This window comes from Ictalurus furcatus, chromosome 16, assembly GCF_023375685.1.
Source record: "Ictalurus furcatus strain D&B chromosome 16, Billie_1.0, whole genome shotgun sequence".
Lineage (NCBI taxonomy): Eukaryota > Metazoa > Chordata > Actinopteri > Siluriformes > Ictaluridae > Ictalurus > Ictalurus furcatus.
The window spans coordinates 278,752-290,000 of NC_071270.1; the positions used below are offsets into that span (position 1 = coordinate 278,752).

General features: G+C 41.4%; 1 protein-coding gene across 4 annotated transcripts in view; it reads right to left on the reverse strand.

The window, feature by feature from the left end:
- Window positions 1-2,033: 2,033 nt before the first annotated feature.
- Window positions 2,034-11,249, reverse strand: part of LOC128620589 (spindlin-Z) — a 14,223-nt gene continuing 5,007 nt past the window's right edge. For all 4 annotated transcript variants that reach the window (XM_053645767.1, XM_053645768.1, XM_053645769.1 and 1 more), the window contains exons 2-6: window positions 9,098-9,389; window positions 8,945-8,993; window positions 8,378-8,628; window positions 6,153-6,386; window positions 2,034-5,142 (exon numbers count right to left, since the gene is read on the reverse strand). In XM_053645767.1, coding sequence (XP_053501742.1) covers window positions 4,943-5,142; window positions 6,153-6,386; window positions 8,378-8,628; window positions 8,945-8,993; window positions 9,098-9,149 — 786 coding nt within the window. In that variant the 5' untranslated portion in view covers window positions 9,150-9,389 and the 3' untranslated portion in view covers window positions 2,034-4,942. The remainder of the gene's footprint in view (window positions 5,143-6,152; window positions 6,387-8,377; window positions 8,629-8,944; window positions 8,994-9,097; window positions 9,390-11,249) is intronic.

Consider the following 11,249-nt stretch of genomic DNA (forward strand, 5'->3'; position numbering starts at 1 on the left):
CATATACACCAGGGCAAATCGATGCTTTCATTCCTTTTGTCTTTCTCTGCGACTTGTTTAAAAGCTCATTTGTACCCTAACTCTATCTAACTTACCCCCATTCATTCAGGGTGCCCTCTTCCCTGTGATCACCTTGTTACGCCGTCCACCCGTATATACACTCATTAAACTGCACGCACAACAGCGGACATTATAGCTCACGTGATAACCTTTTTATTTATTTATTTATTTAAACATTTAAAGAAGAGGCATCTCCTTGGTCAGGGAAGTCCACTTCGTGCCAGGCTTTAGCTCCTTGCTCCCAGAGAGCTCGCTGAATTGCAGGTTGAAAGCCAAGACTCTGTAGCATTAAAGACTATTTCATTGTTCTATGACCATCCATCCATCCATCCATCCATCTTCTACCGCTTACTCCTTCTTCAGGGTCGCGGGGGAACCTGGAGTCTATCCCAGGGAGCATGGGGCACGAGGTGGGGTACACCCTGGACAGGGTGCCAATCCATCACAGGGCACAATCACATACACACTCACACACCCATTCATACACTACGGACACTTTAGACACGCCAATCAGCCTACCATGCATGTGTTTGGACTGGGGGAGGAAACCGGAGTACCCGGAGGAAACCCCCGCAGCACGGGGAGAACATGCAAACTCCACACACACAGGGCCACGGCGAGAATCGAACCCCGGACCCTGGAGGTGTGAGGCGAATGTTCTATGACCAATTATATAAATTATATGGGGACTTTAATAAATAAATAAATAAATTATAGAATATAAATATTTATATAAATAAAAATAAGCACTTCCTTCTGGCTGTAATCTGTTCAGGTGATGCAATACCCAAATATTCCTCAAACCATTCCTGAACAATGTTTGAAGTGTTGCAGGGAGCATTAACCTGCTGAAAGACGCTGCTACCGTTAGGGAATATCGTTACCATGAAGGGGTGTACTCGGTCTGCAGCAGTGTTTAGGTAGCTGGGACGAACGCCAGGACACAAGGTTTCCGAGCAGAACATCTCCCAGAGCATCACACTGCCTCCTCCAGCTTGCCTTCTTCCCATAGCGCATCCTGGTGCCTTCTCTTCCCCAAGTACACACACACACACACACACACACACACACACACACCTGGGAGGAGCTGAGCGTGATGTAAAAGAAAACGTGATTCATCAGACCAGACCACCTTCTTTCATTGCTCCATGGTCCAGTTCTGATGTTCACGTACCCATTGTAGGAGTTTCGGGGGTCATGTACAGGGGGTCAGCATGGGCCCTCTGACCGCTCTGCAGCTACGCAGCAAACTGTGATGCTGTGCGTGATGTGCCTTTTCATTACAGCCAGCATGAACGTTTTCAGCAATTTGTGCTACAGTAGATCTCCTGTGGGATCGGACCAGACGGACTAGCCTTCCTCCCCACGTGCATCAATGAGCCTTGGGCGCCCATGACCCTGTCGCCGGTTCACCGGTTCTCCTTCCTTGGACCACTTTTGGTAAGTACTAACCACTTCATACCAGGAACACCCTACAACACCTGCTGTTTTGGAGATGCTCTGACCCAGACGTCTAGACATCACAGTCCGGCCCTAGTCAAAGTCTCTCAGATCCTTACACTCGCCCATTTTTCCTCCTTCCAACACGTCAACTTCAAGAACTGACTGCTCACTTGCTGCTGTTGACAGGTGCCGCTGTACCGAGATAATAAATTTAATACACTGCACTTGTCAGTGGGTTTAACGTTATGGCAAATCAAATAAAATAATCATGTTCTTGATTCAAAGTCAGTATCTATGATGTGGAACAAAATAATAAGAATAGTGGTTAGAATTGGACAGTTCTGTTTAAAATGTACAGAGTGGAAAGCTGGACGACTCCATAGCATTTTACAAAGTATTGCTCAGATTTGAAAATATTTATATTTTAATTGTTCATTCAGCTCTGGAAAAAAAAACAGATGAACATAATGAAATGATCTTTAAGGAAGGACCATTATTTAAAAAAAAAAAAAAAAAAAAAGAGTCATATCGAATTTCACATGAACTTTTATTTTTTTTATCTTATAAGGATAGACTTACATAATAATTATAAAAATTACTTACAGAATTAAGTAACAGGTTTTTAAAATGTGTTTATACTTCTAAATGCAAATAAAATGACCTATCTACAATGTTTAGAAAAAGAAAATGCCGTCCAATAGAAGCCATATAAGCGAAGAACAGGAAATCTATACATGTATCTGTGACAATCAAATTGCACTTTTTTTCCTTTTTTTAAAAAAAAAAAAACAGACAAAAAAACCACAACCACCCCCAAAGTAATGAAAGAGCATCAGCATCTCAAAGGGACCATATTGATGATTTTGTATTCTTCTCTCACTGTGTGTGCAGAGCAGGAAAAAACAAACAAACAAACACACACACACACACACACACACACACACACACACACACACTTTCCCTTACTTCCAAACGTACAAAGTTGAATTGGATATGTACGATATTTAATATGAAATTGCACACACACACACACACACACACACACACACACATACACTCTGTAGGCACACACTTACACAACTCACAGGATTCTTGCAACAACTTGTATTCATCTTCTTCTCTCGAATATTTTCACATTACTATGAATCTGGACGTGTACGGGTTCTACGTGATGGTAGATATGATCCCTCAAATGCTGTGTAACACTGGTACCTCACCTTTCTGTTGGCACTCCACATAAAACACCAGTGCATTTGATCTGATAGCGTGTAGTAGAAAATAAAAACACTTTCATTTTTTTTTTTTCTTTTTTAAAAAAAATGGGCAGGATTAAAAAAAAATAATAATAAAATAAATAAAAATTCACAATTGTTAAAACACAATAAGCGTTCCATTTAGGAAACAAAGAACTGAAAGAAAAGACGGGTACACATGCATCACACTGACGTACACTTACAACTCTACTCATATCATGCAAAAAAAGAATGGCCTAGCATTCATCGGTTTTTTTTTTTCCGTTTGAATTTCCCACGTTGACCGGACATCAAACACGGTACAATACTACAGTAGGTAAGTGTAAAGAAAAGGCCGAACTGTCCAACCGAGCGCCCGTTTGCATAAAGAAACAAGTCTGAAATGTACGCAAAGCTGCAATGGTTACTGAAGGTGCATACCATGTTCTTACAGTCTTCCCGAATGTTTACGAATCACAACGCGCTTTTTTTTCTTCTTTTATTTGGTAAGCTAAGCGTTAAGGTCGTACGGTTAAATAGCTGTGACATCATTTCCACTTTGTAGGGGTGAAATAACGCCGGTGTGTGTACGTATCATACGAAAGTGAAGGAGTTCTCCCTGTGCCCTTTATTTATTTATTATTATTATTTTTAATACATTTATGCTTTCTTTTCGGACTGCAAGTGAACACTGCTTAAAAATAACAGGTTAGGTCTAGTGGGCTGAATGAACACTCATGAAGGGGAAAAAAAAAAGGAAGGAGGGAAAAAGAAAGGCATGAGGTAATGACTAACACATGTTTCTGTGAGTGTATATGTGTTACTTTAAACATTGGAACATTCCTGACGAGAGAAAACCCCCTCAGGTCATCATACATACATACATACATACATACATAGAGCTCTATTAGGAACGTACAAAAGAAGAAGATGAAAAGCAGACGGTCATTTACAACGAGGCACATACATTTTGACGTACAAAAAAAAAAATAAACGTAAAAAAATTCAAAAGGCTAACTGTGTAAGAAGCTAGTTATTTATCGAATATGATTAGAATGGGTTGCAATGCACTACCTGAATACTTCAATTATTATTGCAGTTTTCTTAGTATTGTTAACCTTGACTGAATAGTTTTGGAATATTTGGCCAATTTTCCCACGCGTCTTCATTCGGAAACGAAAATCTAACCGTGTTGTAGTGAAACGAAATATACTGCGTAATCAAACGAAGACGGTCATGAGCGGTTCACGAATATCACGAAATACAAACACATTTAAAACAATTCCGAAGGCATCGATGAGCCGTTGCTGAACAGCACAAGAACGATATCATCCATTCTGTTCACCTTTTTTCTCTTTTTAAAGCGAATGCTCATAAATGGCTTTCAGATAAGTGAGTGAATTTCGATAGATCGTCCATCTTTCAAAAAGACAATAACCAAGTGCTGCGATGTCGTAGAGGCGGAAAAAAACTTTAGTGCTTATGATAATACACAGATCATGGAATAATGTGTAATCTATCGTTTAAAAAAAAAAAAACAACAAACAAACGAAAACACCACAATATGAAAGAAGCTGGTGAGCAGACTACAAATACGAATCATCTATCAAACAGATGAGTAAAATTTGTAGTACGTGTGATTTGGTGAGAGAAACAGATTTTCATCCCCACTGCTGTGCGCTATACGGTTCTGCGTCAAAGCAAACGACCTTTTCAGCGATTAAAGGCTGAACCTCTCCGTCATCAAAGTGCACGATTGAAAAGTGAGAACTGGAGGCTGACCCCCGGTTCTCCCGTTCAGGAGTGGAAATGATGTACGCCCGTTATTCAACAGGAATAAACCACACACAAAAAAACACCATCAACATGTAGCTACTTTTGTTTAGGGAATACCTTGTCAAAACACCGTTCCCTTCATGTGGAAATGAGAAGAAAAAAAAAGAAAAAAAAGAGAGAGAGAGAGAGAGAGAGAGAGAGAGAGAGAGAGAGAGAGGATAAAAAAAAGAAAAAACAAACAAACAAAAAAAAGACACTTAACTAGTGGCAATCCAAGGCTCCAGTGAAACATCAATCACCGCATCTCCATTCAGATGGTGCAAAGAAAACGTTCCATGAGAACTTCTGTCAGAGTCTGTGGATCACATCCGAAGTCAAATCTCCTCCTGGGCTACCTGGACCTCCTTCTTCCTCTGCCTCGGGTCACCCGCCTACGATGTTTTCACCAAGTCGTACACGTAAATGTGAAAGTCGTCATCAAACTTGATGAAATAGACGGAGGGCTTGGCCTCCACCTGGTGTATGACCATGCCAGTCCGTTTGGAGCCATCCTCTTTGGCATACTCCACTTGCTTGCCGACGAGGCTGTCCACCACCTCTCCAGGTTCGCGCTCCGCAGGGGGCGAATCGTCTAAAAACGCGAAAGACAAAACAACGTTAAGTGACAAGAAATCCCAGACGGAAATCGGGAGTCACTTTGCCTCAAGAGTGTTGCGGACTGGTGCATGATATCCCATCCTGTTTTAACTCCATACACAATTTGCACAGACTGAAAAAGGCTTGAAAACCTGAAATATTTCCTCCTACTCCACATCACAATGTCCTCTTTACTCCCTTTGGGTTCGGCAGTGTTGCGTCGCATATGATACCGACTGATCTCTTTTGGCGATGAATCTGCACCGATATCAGATTGCTGGAACTATCGGTTATCGGCAAAAATCCACCCGACAGTTTTTCCCGGTCACGTCCGGTTGCGGGAGCGTCCGAGAAAGATCCGCTGTCATTATACAGTACCAGAGCGGCCTCTAGAGGCGAAACAAAAACCATCACTGGCAAATTTTGTTGTGATATTTGAAGTGTTTTTTGATTCATTTTGGATGCATCTCTTTTATTTACTTTAATATTTATTAAGAGTTTATAATTTAATATTTATTTCATTTTTAAAAAGTACAGCACATTTTCATGGTACAATCAGTACTGTTTATTTTTGTAATAAAGTTCAGCGATATTTTACTTTGAGTGTTACGTTTTCATTCGGCATCAAATGGTTTTCTGATTACTCGGGTATCGGCACGTACGGCCAAACTATCAGCCGACCTCTAATACGGTCTATCCTTTGCCTTTTTTTTTTGGCAGCATCTCTCTTTCTGTATCTTTAAAAATCCTTAAGATTTCTCAAATAAAAAGGGAGAACATAAAAGAACCAGCTATGTAAAGCCTAAGTGTACAAGTGATGTCATCAACCATCTTCAAATGTCCCCCAATCAGAAATACTACAATACAAGGAGAAGAAGAAATGCACACTATGCTTGTCTTGAACTTATTCTCTTCAGTCTGGGTTAGAATTTGGAATAGGGAAACAAATAAACAAACAAACAAAATCCTCACATCCTTACGCTAATTTCTGTGAACCAAACTCACTTGAATCCGGCATGATCCTCAGGTCTCCGTCCTTGTAGTCGTCGAGCAGCTGGTACATGTAGAGGACCGGGTCCTTTTCGTAAGTGATATAAAACCATGTGTTCATAATGGGTGCTCGGGCCAACACCATGCCCCGCCACTCGTCCTTCGAGCCTTCCTCCGTCTCGAACATGTGCTCCACTGCCTTGCCTATCATCGTGTCAGCCAGATGTGCGTCGCTGATGCGCGTCGAAGCTGGTGCAAGGATGAGAAAAGAAGAAAAATCAATGACCTGGATCCAGAAATGCATTGTTATGAACATATAAAACTATAGCATTTTCTTAATCAAGAGTGCAGCAGATTATTAATTCATTAGATAACACACTGCGGAATTACAAGCTTCAACCTAATTAACTGGATGCCAGTGGGATGATTAGCTAGTTAGGTATATTAAGTAAGGAATGAACGAAAAGCGGACACTGGAGACTCTTTTCATAAATGTTAAATGAACGTTTATGAGCAAGACGGCACATTAATATAAACATGTGATTTACCTGGCTGCTTCAACAGCACTGTGTAGGGGTGTAACTATGGGGCGTCATGATGCAAAAATGTGAAATATGCGATTCACATAATTACTTATACATCTAATGCAGCGTTCCCAATCTGCACAAGCCACAGAGAGAGTGTGCTGGCCCTGATAGCCCTGAATCATTATAACTGTCATGCATAATATATGTTACAAGACCATGTTATACCAGTGACACTAGCCCTGTGCTGCTGCAATCTACAGCGCTCAAAAGAGAGGTCACGGAAAACGGGCATTTTAGCCGACTTTGGAGCTCTATTTCAGATTAAAAATGATGCCTCAGGAGCTGCTACAGAGCTCATTATGTTTCAGTCAGTCATTTCCCCCAGTTCTGAGTTTTCGTATATTCACTCAAATTCTTGTGAGAATTTATAAAATGCATTTATTTTTAAGATATGGCAAACCTGTAATACATTTTGTTTGCAATATTAAACCTCTGTTCATAGCAACGTGTGATGCATGTAGTTTTATCCGGACAAAACTGTGCATCGTTTTGCACTGTTTATAATCCATAAATAATAAAGAGAAATTGTTTCAGCCATAGTTTTTCTTCATTAAAATTTTGTTTAAGAATATTCTGAGAATCGAGTTGGATCCAATCACGAAGCCAGTATCATGAACTGAATCGAATAGTGACCGGAGTGTATCGTTACACCCCTAGCACTGTGGTATAATACGCACTAAGGAATGGTGCAATGCACGTTTAAACATGCATACTGAAGGAAATGCCAAGAGTATAGAGTGAGATTAGAAAAATTAACGATGACCACCATAAGCAGCGTTCTACATTGGACTTTCAGGCACCAAACAATGGAAATGTAAAAGCCCAGATAAATAATTTGCTAGTCACAAACACGCAGGCCAGTAATTTGTCCACTCTGTTAGCATACACACAGCATTTGCATAGATTATGATGAAAATCTTGGACGCACTCAGGACCCGAGAACAATGCTACCACCACCTAGTGGCGGACACGTTAAAAAAACATGCCACTTAATTAAATAGTTTTCAGAGCAATACACAGTAGAAAATGTGAGGTCATGTGATGGGTTTTCCCAGGCTGCCACACCTCCTAAAAATAATAGTAAGTAGTTAATGCCCAATAAGTGATCTATCAGTAGCTGGATCTAGACTTTCTAGACAACATTAGTGGTGTAACACATTGCCACTCTCTGTCGCGATCTGTTTAGTGCTCGAAATATCAGTATCTGCATTCAGGTTGAAACTCAGACTAGACTCAGCTGTAGAATGATCAGCACTGTCAGCACGGATGTGAATTCAGGCTGTGACAGTTCCTCAACCTCAGCTACGTCGCTCCAGTTCATTATCGGTCTCGACTAGAGATGTGCATACTGTTATTTATTTTCTGACAAATTTAGTACGTTAATTTCCGAAACAATAACGCCTAATTTAAACCCCCACGATCCTGACCAGGCAGATACTAAGGATGAATGAATGTGCACTGCGAGTTCATGTTTATGGATAAGGTCTTCCTTTGTACCGTGAGCGTTACCTGATCGCTAAAGGTGGCAAGCTTTCTTTAAATACGCATCGTCTGGTCATTCCCGATAATGTATTCGTATTTAGCTACATCCCTATTCAACATGTATGGAAAGAAAAACAAAACAAAACAAACCAAACCAAAGTCAAGGCGTACCTACACGGTCCGGCAGGACTTCCAGCCCCTGCACTCGCTCGTCCTTGTGCAGCTCTAGGCCATATACGCAGTCGAACCCATCGTACTTGATTAGGTAGAGGGATGGGTTGACCGGCACTTGGTCTAACACGGTGCCCTTCCACTGGGACGCTGCTCCGCTGCCCTCCTTCCAGATGTGCTGTATGCGGCAGCCCACTATGTTTCGCCGGGGCTGCGACACTTTGGTGGGCCCCACGCTGCTTTTGTGTTTTCTGTAAGAACAAGCATGTTGAAACGCAGATACAGCAAGACAATGCAAATGGCTTTCTGGTATGATAATTCGAGACCTTCTGTGTGCACAACAAAAATCCACCATGACCTTGAGAGATTCTGTTAGCAGCCAAAACAAGCGAACCACACCAATAAACCCACACAGTAAAAAATCTGTTTAGTATCGCATTTAAAGTCTATTCCGACTCAACCGGCGTTCAACCGTGAGCATAAAGTCTGTGTGACTGATTTAAATTGTAAATCGGATGTCTCCAGGGTTTAAAAAAAAACAAAAGCACAACAAACAAACCAACTTACTTGTGGGAATTCTTCTTCTTCATCATATTTGCAGACACACCGGCATGTCCTTAAACAGTGAAATCATGCAGGAATACAATGTCGTTATTAGAAACAGCCCTCTGAGAAGTAGCATGTGTACACCCAAAACAAAAGACCATACGCAAACGGTACCTGCATCAGCTCTGGATCTCTGGCCTGCGTTCTTCCCGAATGGGGTCTTCATTCATCTGGATGTAGGGGAGCAGCCTTGCTGCCAAACTAGGGTGAAAATATGAATTTAAATCTGTCTAGCGAAGAAAAAAAAAAAAAAAAAAAAAAAAAAAAAAAAAAAAAGGTGTGGTGAAAATGGAAAAATGCTGGCAGGTAATCCAATAGTCCAATCTGGTGTTATCAGCAGCCCACTCAGGGCTCTGGCAGGTGATGGTTATCCAGTCTTTCACTTTTGTAGTAGGGCTTTTAAAACCTACATAGAAAACAAAAAGAGAGAGAGAGAGAAAACAAGAAGCAGATTTATTCCTCTAAACCTCGAAACAGATTGGTTCTCTGCCAGCTTTATTCATTTGTACACAAAACCCCACCGAACCATCGAATAAGCCCACATATGTTCAGGTTAAACGGACACAAAAGCGATAGATAAACTTGAAAATATGCCTAATATACAGCATCACGTCTTGATTGTTGCTCAGTTTCACCTTGGAATTTGATTGGGAACCCCAAAAAGGCATGACTGGTAGTGCAAGGTGTTTTAAAACAACACCAACGTAAACAGAGGAGGCGGTATACCACCATGTGACACTGCGGCACCGACTGAAGAAACAAAGTAACAGAATTTTACAGCTTAAACCTACTGAAAGGTTTCAGAGTTTCCGAGTACCAGTCTTCTGGATTTTCTAGATGAACAAATACTCATGAACGCAGGGTGAGGGTTTTATCGATTAGAGATGCGGATCATGACGGCAATCACGATGACAGCAGAAAGCTCATCAGTATGTTAAACGCTGTTGAGCATTAAAAACGCTAAACATTACGGTTTGACTCAGAAACCAGACAGAGAGGGATGTCTCGGCTCTGAGGTGCCACCTAGAGGACATGTACACAACGCCGCTCACAACGCAGCCGCTTGAACAGACTGACAGATACGTATATTTAGTAGGGATGGGCGATATGGACTTAAAACTATATCACGATATTTTCTGGTATTTATCGCGATAACGATATCAGTGACGATATAAATCAAAGTCAAAGTGAACTTTATCGTAATTCAGACCACACAACAAGGAGTGCACAGAAGAACGAAATTGCGTTTCTCCAAGCTTAAATATGCAGAAATTTTTAAAAAAGTACCATTCACCACTGTTTTTGTCTTCGAGTCACAGATGCATGCAGTCCTGAGCGCCTCAGAAACACAAACATTAACCTAAAAGTAAAACTTTTTCCAAACCAGAACCTGGAACCAAACCAGTTCCAGACTGTAAAAGGTAGCTCCTCGTTTAGTGATAAACGCCTCCTCGGCTTCACGTCTGCCTTCCGCAGTACTGGTTTTCGCTCTGCAGGCGAGCTGAGAACGGCTCGCAGACCGTCGCACACACAAACACGTCATCAACTAGGCTTTATCGTTATCATCGTGATAAGGCTAATTCTTATTGTGGGGAGAATTTCCACCGGAATATCGCAAACGATAAGAAATCGCCCATCCCTAATATTTAAAACGGCACCTTTAGTGTCGTCCCGATACCCTTTTCAACATGCCCTCGTTCACGCCCCCTCATGGTTCAGCACGTCACTGAGTGAACGGAGCAAACTAGCTTTATATACTGTTATACAGAATTGCTGTATAGAATAATCAGGTCACTCAGATGCTGTACGGCTGGTTTATAAAACCCATAGTGTAACTACACGATTAAAATTTTTTTGCTCGTATTTTTAAACTTCACCCAGTTGCTGGTGTCAGTTTATATATAAATGACTACATCCAGCACTTCTTGCTTTTTCGAGAAGGAAATTGCATCAGATCACGATGCCTCTGGGGCCAGTTCCGCTCCCGAAATCTACTTATGTTTAGGCAATTCCTCGGGCTTCCAAGGGCTCGTGTAACAAACCTCAGCTGGTAAAAATAATGGGAAAGGAGGAGGTGAGGTGGTCCGACCAACAGGAAACGCCAACAGGAAGTTAACGGGGGATGAAACGGACGACTCCACACAGCCTTACTCAACAGTAAACTAAATGCTAGCGTACTTTATCGCTTGCGTTCTTCTATTTGATCAGCTTAATAAAAGAAGACCAGACTAAGGCTGTTCTACTGAGCCGCTCTTAAACCGGATCT